At 36.7% G+C, this 13,258-nt stretch overlaps 1 protein-coding gene across 1 annotated transcript in view; it reads left to right on the top strand.

The window, feature by feature from the left end:
- The window catches only part of HACE1 (HECT domain and ankyrin repeat containing E3 ubiquitin protein ligase 1), a 37,260-nt gene that overhangs the window by 19,222 nt on the left and 4,780 nt on the right, over positions 1 to 13,258 (top strand). The window contains exons 11-15 of the mRNA XM_010081974.1: positions 106 to 255; positions 5,308 to 5,504; positions 10,178 to 10,309; positions 11,012 to 11,110; positions 11,400 to 11,470. Of these exons, the coding sequence (XP_010080276.1) occupies positions 106 to 255; positions 5,308 to 5,504; positions 10,178 to 10,309; positions 11,012 to 11,110; positions 11,400 to 11,470 (649 nt within the window). The remainder of the gene's footprint in view (positions 1 to 105; positions 256 to 5,307; positions 5,505 to 10,177; positions 10,310 to 11,011; positions 11,111 to 11,399; positions 11,471 to 13,258) is intronic.

Here is a 13,258-nt window from a genome sequence, read left to right on the forward strand (position 1 = left end):
TGATCCTTCCTTTGAGCATGTTCACAGGTTGATAGAAGCATGGCCCATTAGAGTGAGCAAAAAATGCACATAGCATGAAAACGTCATAATCCTTTTGTTTCATAGGAACAACTTTCCAGCCCAACAGCAACTCTTCTGTAAATCCAGATCATTTGAACTACTTCCGTTTCGCAGGCCAGATCCTGGGGCTAGCTCTGAATCACAGGCAGTTGGTAAACATCTACTTCACAAGGTCATTCTACAAACATATTCTTGGTATGGTTTTATTAAAATCCTGTTTTTTAGTCGTAACAGTTGTCTAAGCAGTAAACCTTTTTCTTTTTTACTTGTGAGTGAGGGTGTGTGTGTGTGTGTGTTAAAAGTGGAAAAAGTCTTGGAAATGAATGTCTTGGTAATCTTTTATGTACATCAGAGTCACAACATAATATGGGAGTAATTGATATGCCAGTCTGAGTCTCTCTTAGGAACTGTTGCAAAATATGGAAATACATTAGCAAAACTATGTGGGAACTTTATACAGTTAGCAACTTTTATTAAAATAGCTAATCTTTTCGTTTATATTTGAATATGGATCTTAAATTAAAAACAAGGAAGGCATCGTTAATTTGTCTGAAGCGTAATCATATAATTTAGTTGTCTTTAGTGTTGCTGACTGGGAATTCCTGTAAGGCAGACTAGTGCAGCCAATTGGTTTTGTGGTGTATGCAATTCTTTCCATCACAGTTGTGAAATTCATCTGTTCTGCCGTGTAATGTAATTCTTGAGAAATAGAAATAATCATTCCCTGGGTAACTCAGGACAGAATTGCAAAATTGATAATGTTTGTTTAACTCTGTCAAAAATCTATGAAGCATTCTTCATTATGCCTGCAGTTCTTCAGTTGTGTGTTTTAAGGTGAATCTATACCAAGGATGCCCCATCCCTGAAGGTGTTCAAGGCCAGGCTGGATGAGGCTTTGAGCAACCTGGGCTAGTGGAGGGTGTCCCTGCCCATGGCAGGGGGGTTGGAACTAGACGATCTTTAAGGCCTCTTCCAATGCTAACCATTCTATGATTCTGTGATACTGTTGTGAACCTCCCTGTCCACCCACTCCAAAAACTACTACTTACTTCCTGAGACAGTGTTTCAGAACTAGTGCAGGTTCATTCTGTCATCTTCCTGAGGAAAGTTAATTCATACGCTTACTGTAGCATTCAAGAGGATTCGTCAAAAGTCTTTATAAAAATGTGACTTTTTGATAGAGAAGGAGCGCTGTTAGCTGGTGGTATGTATGGTCTAGGGGTCTTCTCTGTTCTTTGAGAACCTTTGTGTCTCTTGATTGTCAAATGTGATGTCCTTGTTCTGCGTTGTCATGAAGAAGTTTTCCTATTGCGTGAAGATGTGATGGAAGGGTGAATTCCCTGTGCATTCCTGTTACTCCTCTACATACATAAATTCCTTTACTGCTGCATGCAGAATTTCCTTTGTGTTTAAGCATTATTCTTTGATCTTCTTTGGAAATATAATGTAGCTTGATGTTGGAAGTTTTACTTTTCCTCAAGAACCGCTCCTTACTTTAAGATCTAGCAAGGTTTTCAAGGAATTGTTTACATCTCATTCTGTTTTTCTGTGATCATTCTATATACCTACAGCCTTCATTTGATGCTTGCTAAGTCCAGGAGAGATCAAGTCTTAACTTCAGGTTTCTTGTTTCTCCTCCCTGCAAGTGTTTAAGGAACACTGTTGCAGTTTGTTGGTGTTGCAGGCTCAGTCATCTTTGTCAAGATCATCTTAAAAAGAGATGCATTTTATTTCTCTCCTTCAGTACTGCTTTCTGCTGCACGAGAGTGGCTGTGTTCTGGGCAAGAGGCAATGGAGGACAGCCAATCTGAAGCAGCACCGTGTTGGCAATGCCTAACTGAGCTTCCCTAGTCTTTCATCTTCACATAGGAAAGCGATGTTAAAATTAGAGGTATCTTTGTGTGTCACAATTTGGCACTGACTTAAGGGTTGGCTTCTGAAATCAGGAGATTCCTCTGTGTGAGCAGAAGAATGACACTCACAAATGAGAAAAACTTATTTTTCACCTGTTCAGTGACACCTTGAGAATAGTGAAGTGTTGCTCATGTGACCTCTTTTTGAAGGTGACTACTAATGAATTTGGGTTCTTGTTTAGTTTGACTCATGATTATATGCTGGATTTGTTGGTTTCTGAATTGACAAGATGACCTATTGTTTACTTTTTTTTTCCAGTTTTGCTAGGTAACTATTGCAAACCAAACAGCAGCGACTAGTCTCTGTTAATAAGATCTTACCAGTCCCTCTTAGTAAGGTCTTGTCATTCTGTTGAACAGGCATCCTGGAGCTCTCTAGAGGTTTGTGCACATTCAACTTCTTTAAGTTCAAAAGGTTCACAGGTTTTTATCACTTCTTGTTACTTATCAGACACAGAGAACTGAAAAAATTACACCTCCACTTCCCAAAGTAGTTGCTTTTTCTGACTCAATCGTAGTGGTTTATTTAAATTTTTCCAAGGCCTTTTCCCTCAGCTTTGTGCATCTCTTCTTGCTTAAGGAACCCGAGTTGCACAGCAGCAGATGCTCCTGAGGGGTTTTTGTTTTATTTTTGTTTCAAATTCAGCTATGGGTTGTGCTAACTGTTGTTCATGCCAAGTACAAGTTACCAGGTTGTAGACATAGAGATGCCCTTGAGCTGCTTGTCAATATGTTATCAACTTTCTTCTCAGCACAAATCCAAAACAGCCTCTTACTAGCTACTACGAAGAAAGTTTAACTCTGTCCCAGACAAAACCAGGTCACAGGCCATAAGTAATGGAGTATGAAGTTTTTCGAAGCCTGAGACTTTCCATTCATTTAGTTTCTCACCTTGCACTGAGATCCTTGTTTCCTGTAGCCTTTGCTGTTGATGGCACTGAATCCACCAGTTGTGTGGTAAGACCTCCTGTGTCTGAGGAACAGTGTGAACCTCTTTCGAAGGAACTCTAGTCAACAAACATGATGTGGAAGTGCCTTAATTAGAAGCTGAAACTTGTATGAACAAATGTGTCTACTTTTCTGAGACTCGGGTGGGTGCATCACCTTTCTTCACTGTGCTGAACTGAGATCTTTTTACGACAATATCCAATAGGCAAGGAAAGATCATCAACTTAACTGATGACCCAGCTAGCACTCAATTAACGTACTTTATAAGATGTTAGATATGTAGCTTGCGTGATTTTTGTGTGTGTATGCTGCTGTGAGATCAAACATTATTGCATAGGTCTTCATGTTTATTAGGGCTGCACTTTATTATGGATGTAGAACTGAGGCAGAAATATAGTCAGAAGTTAATGAGGCCTTCAGATTTTCTCAACTTCCTATCTGCCTGCCTTCTGCTTAAACAGGGGAGGAGAAGATAGTTTCACTAGTGCTGTTGTCCAGTTACTTTGTATTTTTTTCTAAGGAGGCAATTGCTTTTCTGTTTGGAAAAGGAAATTTCAACCTCCAACCCACAAAGACACATAGCAGATAAATTCCTAACTGTGCTGTCTGCTGGTAGACTTAAGTCCCCTCTTTCACAGTATAATGGAAAATGCTCCTTAAAATGGCATAAACAAAAGTGAAAATTAATTTCTGGGTCAGTGTTTTTTGAGCTGGAGGCCTTAAATCTTTGAATACTTACTGAACTTGTATCAAACCTTACCTGTACTGTGTTGCACAGAAATACCTGTTTATCACAACCATTCTAAGATAGAATTCTCTTCCTTTTCAAACTACAGGTGCCTTAAGGGTATAGCAAGAGAAAGATACACAGTATTTAATGGGATTCAAATTTTGTCCTGATAAATCTGACAGTTTCTTTATAACTGCCTGGCTTGAGTCTGCTGATAGGTAAAATATCTGTCAAGCAAAGAGTGAGCTTAGTGCTTTGGTCTAGCAACATGCTGACTACAAGTGTAGTCTATCATGACGCTCCAGTTCAGTTTATTCTCCAAAGGTGTCTCCGGTTTCTACTTTTCAGTCGCCTTCTTTTCCCACATGTTTTGCTTATATCCCTCAGAGACATCATTACTTCTACATTTCATATGTGAAATGCACATATGGTTACTAGTTGACAAAAGTGAAAGTCCTCTAGAAAATACTAGATAGGGGATGGATTTTTTTTTTTTGAGAGAGAGAGAGTTGACAGAGAAAATGCATTGGTAGATTATTTATCCCTCTCTTAAACTGGAGCGTTGCTTGATTTTATTAGAAAAATAATGCCTTGCAGCTTGTGCACACACCCATTTTGGCACTAGTCAGCTCTTCCAGGGAAATACTGTAGCTGGTTTTGTACTTACATGTTTGCACTGACTGGTAACCTTTGAATTTTGTGTTACTCTCTGGGGTATGGCTTCTGCAGTCCATAGCGTGCTCAGACTTCTACTAATGGGCACCCTGGTGACGCTTCACAATGCACGGAAGATGGTGAAGCAGAGTGTACTTCCTGATAGCTTGCTTTTCTCTAAACCTACTACCACCCTCACCCCCTGTCCCTTTCCACAGGTATTCATCTGTCTTGGTAAAGTATCTATCATGACAGAGTTAAAGTAATTGGGGCTTGCTCTCTTGTGTAGTGAAGAGGGTAGTTCTCTTGCTCAGATTTGAGTGCCATGTCTGAGAAGGGGCTGTAAATAGGCGGTCTCTGTACTTGGATAAAAGTCAGACTTCTAGCAACTCTCCTCTTAATACTTCTAAATGACTTGCAAGTTCTGTTTGAAAATGTAAAATTCGTGTAAATAATTATTTATAGGTCTCATAGCAAACATGATTAAAAAGAAGAAAATTGAAGATTGAAAGCATTTTCTAGATACAGAAAGGTTGTGTTGTGTGTGTTTCTGTGTACCCACCCTCTCCCCCCCAAGTTCTAAATAATTTTCTGGGGAAAATATATTATTTTATAGAGAAATAGAATATTGAGCTTCTAAAAACTATTTAGAAAACAAGATTTTTTTTTTTAGAAAACACTTAACATTGTGTGTTCTGTACAGTTAGATGCTTTTACTGCAATCCATTAGTGGGCTAAAATTGTGTGAATTGTTGCTCAAGTGATACGCCATTTGCTTCACTGGGAAGAAAAACATACAGAGGAAACTTGATTCTTTAATACTTTTAAAATGTAGTACATACAGTTCTGCTGTACTAGTAGTGGTGAATCCCTTTTTCGCTTTTCTTATTACTGCATTATTCTGGTTTCTCTCTAGAGGGCAATCTTCTACCATATATTGTTAGAACCCTTTTTGCTTTATCCAATTTTTTTGAGGGATTTTGTCTTTTTGTTTTTTTCTAGGTATACCTGTAAATTATCAGGATGTGGCATCTATTGATCCAGAGTATGCAAAGAACTTGCAGTGGATTTTAGATAATGATATCAGTGATCTGGGTTTAGAGCTGACTTTCTCTGTTGAGACTGATGTGTTTGGAGCAATGGAAGAAGTGCCATTGAAGCCAGGGGGTGCAAGTATACTTGTTACACAGGAGAACAAGGTGAGTATACAGGTTCATTCAGAAGTTGATAGTACAAGAAAAGCAATTGGACTGACTTTTTTAATAACTGGAAGCATAAATGGTATACCTGTTTTGAAGGAAATGCACAAAATACAAAAGCTGCCAACACTCTTCCCGCTTTTTCTAGCTTAGCATGTTACAGAAATAGTACTGTTTAAGAGCTCTATAACTGTTCAGGTTTGAAGTTCTTCTTTCTGACAGAACTTTTGGAAGGAAAATATGATCAACTTTAAGTGAAGGGTTTATTCTGAAAGTTACTTGCTAAAGTTAAGTCATGAATGCTAAAAGTAAAACTGTAGGTAATGTTGCAAAGTGTGCTGCCTGCTAGGGCTGTCTGTGGCACTGGATTGTTCTACAGTAAGATGTGGATAACTGATGGAGTAAAAGGCTGCAGGAAGGTTTTTCATCCATTTGCAAGTCACCCAGTCTGTATGGAAATAATCTACCTTTTCAATTTACTTTAATAGTAACGGTTTGTAAAGTCCCTGGGTTCTCTCCAGCATTAGTTCAAAAACTAATATGGAAAAATGCAGCCAGATTTTGAAAATTATCTAGAAGTTAGGATGGACATCAGTCTAACTGAATTCTGCAGTTGCCCATTGGATAGTCTTGAGTAGTGGCAGGAGTGTCATGGGCAGACCTGCAATTTTTTTGTAGCATTGACTCCTTATGTCTGCTTTGTGTTTTGGTTTTCATTTGTGTTAAGCTAACCTAACTCTCTGTGTACACAGTATTCATTCAGTGCTACCAGTCAGCAGCTGCTGTATTGGCAAATAGCCACTTGGTGTCAGCATTTGTTTTAACAAAATTTTAGTTTGTGTTGGAGCAATTGTCACTGGATTCTTGTATGCTTAATCCTCATTTTCACTAAGGCAGAAAGTCATTCTGATAACAGGAATACATATTATTAGCCTGATTCTGCACTGTTTCCTGCAATGTAGTCATTCATGAAAGAATACAGATGGTAAAAAAAGTCTAACTGTGAAGGCAGTGGATGATTAATTTCCTTATTACCTATTAAGGAAAGCAAGAATGTTGATTCTTGTCTCTGGGCAGCCTGAGCTTCTCAATATATAAAATAGATGTACTGGGCATAAATTGTGGTTTCATAACAGCTATTTAAAAACTGTTATCAGTTATCATGAAATTAGGAATTTGCCCACATGAAGATACCCTCAGTCCTTAGTAGCTTACATTGTTCTGTTGACTTGGAGCACAGACTGAAAAGGGTGGTTGAACATGTGTAGAACAGATGCATCCATTCTAGCTCATCAGCCTTCCTCAGCTGTAGCAGGAGGGGACAGGAGTTTGTGTAGCTTTGATTTGAAAGGTGGTAAGAAACAGATGACTGTTTGGGGTAGCTTTGAAACTGTCAATATTAAATGATTCTTGAATTTGAAGCTGCAAAATGTGAAGTCAGCAAACATCTGTAAGATAGCACTGTCTTGTTCACTGATTTTCCCAGTGGCAAACCAAGTTGTTGAAAATTGTAGATCTGTGTTTTAGTGGTGTTTATGGATTTTTCGCAATTTCTTTACTGTGACATGGTTTTGCAGTATGTTTTAGTTTAGCAGTTCTACCAGGTTAAACAGGGAAGTGTCTACTTTACTTAATAAAACATCTTTTTTTCCTGCAAGAGATATCTTTCTTTTTTTCTGCCTTTATCTGAGGAATAAAAGATCACTTTAAAACTCATTGTATTTTGCTATACCTCTGGAAGAAGAAAATTCAGCTTCTAAAGGAATTTGCTGTGTTTGCACACTAGCAGATTACCTGCTTAAAGGATAGCATTTTTTAAAAAATGAAATTATGGCTGAATCTCTATTCCTTAAAAAAAGCCAAACAAACTGTCAAACCCACAAAAAACCCCATGCCAAAAATAGATGCTCCCCCCCCCATCACCCAAACAAGCCATCTCCCTTTTATTGAAAACCAGAATAAAAGAGAGTAAACACCCTATTGAGGAGCAGTAGTAATAGATGTTGTAAAAAGTTTTTTTCTTTGAAGGAGGGAATTTTGGTTTTTTGCATCAGCTGTGTAATAGGTGAATGGTTGTGGGACCATACAATGCAACCTGTCCACGTAGCTCCAAATGAAGTATGGGTTATCGTAGTGGTTCAACTGCCTTTTGTCGTGGTAGTGGGGAGACTTCAAAGGGAAAAGTCAGGCTTTGTCCGGTGCCCATGCTATGCATTTCTCTTTGTTCTCTGCTGTGTATATTTTTGCAGCTTTCTACTTACTTTTTAGGAAAAAAAATAAAATCAGGGAGAGGCAAAATTTGACTATATTTTAAAAAAATCTCTGCAAGCCTGTGGTTTTCTCTGTCCTCCCAGGACTTGTCTGTCTGTGAGCTTCCTGTGCTATTTGACAGTAAAAAATTACGTATTTTTTTCAAATAGCTTTGGAATGGAGCTGCTCTCTGAATCTGAACATCGTAATGAGCATTGATCCTTGTCTCGCAGTGTTTGGGGTTGTGAAATCGAGGAAGCATGATCTCTGCTTGATTTACCTCAAAGGAAAATACAGAACAACTCCTCACACAGACCAGACTTTGTCATCATATTTGTGATTCTCATCTTATGTGTGTTCAATCAAATCTCCCCTCTTAAAAGAAAGCTGGATTGTACCTTGTATGCACTGTGTAGGAATGTGTATATAAAACTGAAATTATGTAGATATTTCTGTTCTGCAATGTGCTCCTAAGGCTTCTGAAAGGGAATAAAATGTAAATGAAGTGAACAGAGGGAAAAACAAATTGACCATTTTTTTTGCTGGCATATATTATGTAAATTCAGTGGTACAGGTCTTTCAGCATGTGCCAGTGCTAATAGCTTGGATGCTCAGCTGTTCCAGGCTGTATAAAACATTTCTTGTTACACCTAAAGCATAGCAATTGTTTTTTCTCATAATGAAAGTGTTTTAATGTAAATATTTTTGTAATGCAGAAAATAAGTGTTTGTCATATTTTTAATGGATTTTTTAAAAAATAAAATTATGAATTTTTATGTGTAGAACCCTGTTTTCTGGATAGCCTGATTTATGTAACAGCGATTTAAGAGATGTAAAACAAATATTTCTGAAGACCAGTGTTAACACTGCTACTAATCCTGATATTGCTAGTTTCTGATTCTTCCTAGAGCTCATAAGATGTATTCACAGAGATGAGTTTTGTCTAGTGCAGTTAATCTCCTTTGGCTACCCATCTAATTCCTTAGCGAAGGGAAGTGTCTTCAGTTTCACTGACAGAAGAAGCAACCTAGGGAGAGATTTCTAGATTGAAACAAGATTTTTGGGAGCAGCTCTGCAGTTGAAGATATGATTCGGTAACATTCCTCTTCTTTAGAGCACTTGACAAATTAATTGTCTTCTCACCCTAATAAAATGGTGGTAATGCATTTAAAAATATCTTCCAACTGCAAACCAAATGACAGCTCCTCTGTACTTTTGTAAATGTAAGGAACTGCCTTTGAAAAATATTCTTCTATTTTGAAATATTTCGATCTTCAGTTTGTGTTTATGAAATGGAGGAAAGAAAGAATGCTTGGTTGCTTTTGTGTAGGTTCAGAAGCTAAAACTTGAGGTTAATGTTTTTTAAAATTAAAAATCAAACTAGTATTTTAAGAAGATTATTGTTTTGAAGGAAGGTAATAGCTGAGGTGGTTTAATTGGGAGATATGTTTCATGATTTCATTATTAAAAATCATGATCAGGATGTCAAAGCATTACTTTGAAAATGAGTACCTTGAATAATCTAGGAATAAATTTTGTTCTCAAGTGGAAATCTCTTTTCTCGAGTAAAGAAACTTTATTAGACTTGCATAATTTTGTCAGAGTAGATGAGACATGTTTATACAGCTTTAATGTAGGCCCTTCTGTGTGTCTTTCTGAAAACTTTCTTCCATTAACTGCATCCTGGGCTTTTGTGTTTTCAACAAAACCAAAGTTCTGGTGGTATCCTTTTCAAACTGACATCTTTTAAAGGGGATTGAGCCCCCAGATCTCCAAAGCCTGCAAGCAATTATATTATCTGTTTGTATGGTTATGGTATAAATGCTTTTCTATTTTTTTTTTGTTTTTAAAAACTGAGGAGATTTTCAAGACTTTGTTAAAAAAATCAAATTATTATTATTAAGACAAGAAAAAGCTTGCAGGGATAAGTAATATATTCTGTTAGACTTCCAGAGATAGAGGGAAAGCAAAAAAGCTTTTTGGCTCACAAATATTCTGTCAGAAGTTTACCTTTTTCCTGAGTTATGTTAGTTTGCTTAATAGAATATTTTTCTTTACAAATATTGCCTCCTTAGATGATTACAACAGTGGTTGTATTAGATGCAGGCATGACAAGCTAAGTTTTATTTACTTTTATCTTAGCCCAAGTCCCTGTTTTTTGACTGGTTTGTTTTATAATTTAAACACTTCTGTTGGGCAGTTGTCTTTGGAAGGAAGGAAGGGGGAAGAGCAGAAGGGGCTCTGAACACCGAAGGACCTTCTGAATTATTTTGTGTTGCTTCTGCATGTAAAAAGTGCATAGGGACTCTTAATATCTTACAGTAGATGAGATTTGTAATGTATTGAGGACTGCATTTCTGTGTGTGAGTTTGCATGAGCACTATATATCTTTGCTATTGTATGTCTTGTTTTCTGCATTGCAGGCTGAATATGTCCAGCTTGTCACAGAGCTTAGAATGACAAGAGCCATTCAGCCTCAGATAAATGCCTTTTTACAAGGCTTCCATATGTTCATTCCACCATCTTTGATCCAACTTTTTGATGAATATGAACTGGTAAGCAGAAATGCCTATGCTTTTTAAAAATAATTTGTTCAGCATACTTCATCCGTAGTGTAACAATGTAGAAGTAAAACTCAGCATCTAAAAAATAAGCATTTAGTGTGTTGCACTTTGGTTTTGCTTCCTGTGAGGATCTCAATATGTGTATTCCTGCTTATCCTAATTACATAGAATGACTGTCTTCCTGGAATGTGATAACTTCATGTGCCAGTGATAAATGCCTTAAATTGTAATTTCAAAGTGAAATCAGGATGTTGTGGCCTTTAGATGTTTTAATATTTTGTTTCAGGAGGACAGAAGTTATTTAAAAGTAAGGAGATGCTGTCTGTTGTCTTTACTTTTTCTGAGTCACAGAATCAAATTCCAATAAGTTCTTGTGGTGGTTTGATCTTCTGTAACCAAGACATCTCAAGATTTTTCTCAAACCAAAGCTCAGAGCTTTTTTCTTTTAGGTTCTTTGTCAGTGTTTTCTAACTCTTGATACTGTGTGCTTAAATTAAACAGATTGTGTGAAGTTACCTCAATTCAAGAATCTGTTATTCAGATTTAGTTGTAGGCTCCGTAAGGTAGCAGCTAAACAGAGAAAGCACTGTAATTTTTATACTTCTTAAAGCGTTAATTTTTAAAATAGCATAAGCACTTAAAATTAATTGTTAGTCAGGAGGACTAATCACAATCTGTATGCTTCTTCTGAAGGAGCTTTTGTTGTCTGGTATGCCAGAAATTGATGTGAATGATTGGTTAAAAAATACAGAATACACCAGTGGCTATGAGAGAGGAGACCAAGTTATTCAGGTAAAATTATTTTTTTAAATAATGCAGACCATTGCATTTTAATGCAAAAAAGGTGCTTTTGTTGTTGCATTTTCTCTGTGTGTTTATGGAAGCTTATTTTGGCTGAAATTTCTAGAGGATTTTTACAGTATATTCTTATATTAAGTGACTTAGTTATGCATTAATTGCAGATGAAAATTTCCATAATTTAAGTAACAAACATAAATATTCAATTTATTGTTTTACCATTATCTTTTCAAGTACTGCAAGTATCTAATAGAAAATATAAACTAACTTTTATTTCATTTAGTGGTTCTGGGATGTTGTGGAAGAACTAACTCAGGAAGAGAGAGTATTACTATTACAGTTTGTTACTGGCAGGTGAGAAACTCTTATGTAACAACAAATATATTGTTTGAATGCTCTGAAATAATTCAAGAGACTTCATATTATGATACAAGAGCACCTAACTAGAAACTGTTTTGCATACTTTGGTGTTCCACATGTTGATTAAAGTAGACAAAGTGTGTGTTAATATTTTTGCTGCCTGTTCTGCCAGTAAAATGATTGATTACTTATTTATTATACTTGACTAGTTTGCAAGAGGCCTTTGAATAGTTAAGTTGCTGTCTCAGGCAATTTTTAACAAGGCAGTAGTGAATTTAACGGCACTTTATATTCTTCTTCCTGTTGCATATTTATGTAGCTCTTGGCTTCTCCAGTAATCAATGTAGGCTTTAATATATGAGATAACTAGGTATCACTTCAGTCAGTGTAAACAGGACATCCTTCTCCTAAAGCTGAGCTGAATTTAACATAAGAGCAGTGTGTCAAGACCAAGTGAAAATGTAACCTTATGCGAGACTGTGGATTTCTGCCCTAAATTCTAGTTGTTCATCAGGGAAAGTTACTTTTATCTACTTTATGGTTTGAGGGCAGAGGGGGAGGGTTTTGAGCAATAAATGCCCCTGTGAGCTGGGTGAGTTGCCAAGCTGGTGTATACAGTCATTGTGCAAAGTGGATCCATCAATATACACGTGGCACCTGAGCTGTATAATCCTGGTTTTTTTCTCGTGGCAGGTAGAGATTGCACCATCTTCTTAATTTGATATTTTCTTCATATTCTAGGATTAGTAGAGTAGTTGGCCTTTTGTTTGTAAGTTTTGTGGTTAAGCAGTGGCAAAATACAAATTAAGATCATCAAACCTTGTCTTTTATACCAAGGAATTTCACAGTCATGGATGTATCATCAAATGGCACGGTCTTCAACTTCTATTGCTTTCACTTGATTTATTATGAATTTTGTTGTTTTAAGGGATCATGGACAATTTAAGAAGCTAGTCCTGTGCATATTGATCTTGTCTTTTGGTCCTCTGCAGAAATCATTACGCCAGTTCTAGCTACACATCTGTTGCATGCCAACTGCTGGTTTTTCTTTTTTAGTGGACTAGTCCATTTCAAATCTAGATGGAAAATAAGGATCTTTAAGGTGTAAAGTCATGTTTCAAAAGCTTCTTAGAACATGCCAAATGATACTGAAGGGGCATTCACTATTTTCATGGCATTTGGGATAATCTACTGGATTCTAAGGGATGCTTTCTATCAAGTAAACAATTATGTTGCCTGATTAATATGTGCTTGACCACCATTCATTTTGCTCACAAATCATCTACTGACTTGTTCTTTCCCATTCCTTGTCAGTAGTAAAGAACTTTCTGGTATGTCCTTTAAGAACTCTGGGCTAGAATTTAAAACCAAATTGCTTAGGTTTTTTTCTGTATCAGCTAGTAGGAACCCCTTGTGTTTTTTCTTCAGTGATTGAAATGTAATAGGTGTATTTTTCCATAAAAATTTAGCTTTTGAAAGTTACCTCTATTAGTGGTATGCAGCTGGCATTTTTGGACATAAATCCTCAGACAGTCCTAGTTTCTGGGCATGGAAGATTTAGATGCTGAGTTGTCTGTGAGCTAAAGCACCAGTTAGTCTAGTACACGTCAGCATCTGAAGTAAAATTTTACACTAAAAGTATACCTGATTTCAAACTGTTATATTTTTCTGGCATCATGTTTCCATAGTGAATAATATGTTTCTGTATGTACTGGTTGGCAGGCTGCATTCAAATATTTAATAGTTTTTTCCATTTCCCTTTAATCTCTTCTGCATATTCAC

The sequence above is a fragment of the Pterocles gutturalis genome, unplaced genomic scaffold (assembly GCF_000699245.1).
Source record: "Pterocles gutturalis isolate BGI_N339 unplaced genomic scaffold, ASM69924v1 scaffold20566, whole genome shotgun sequence".
Classification (NCBI taxonomy): Eukaryota; Metazoa; Chordata; class Aves; order Pterocliformes; family Pteroclidae; genus Pterocles; species Pterocles gutturalis.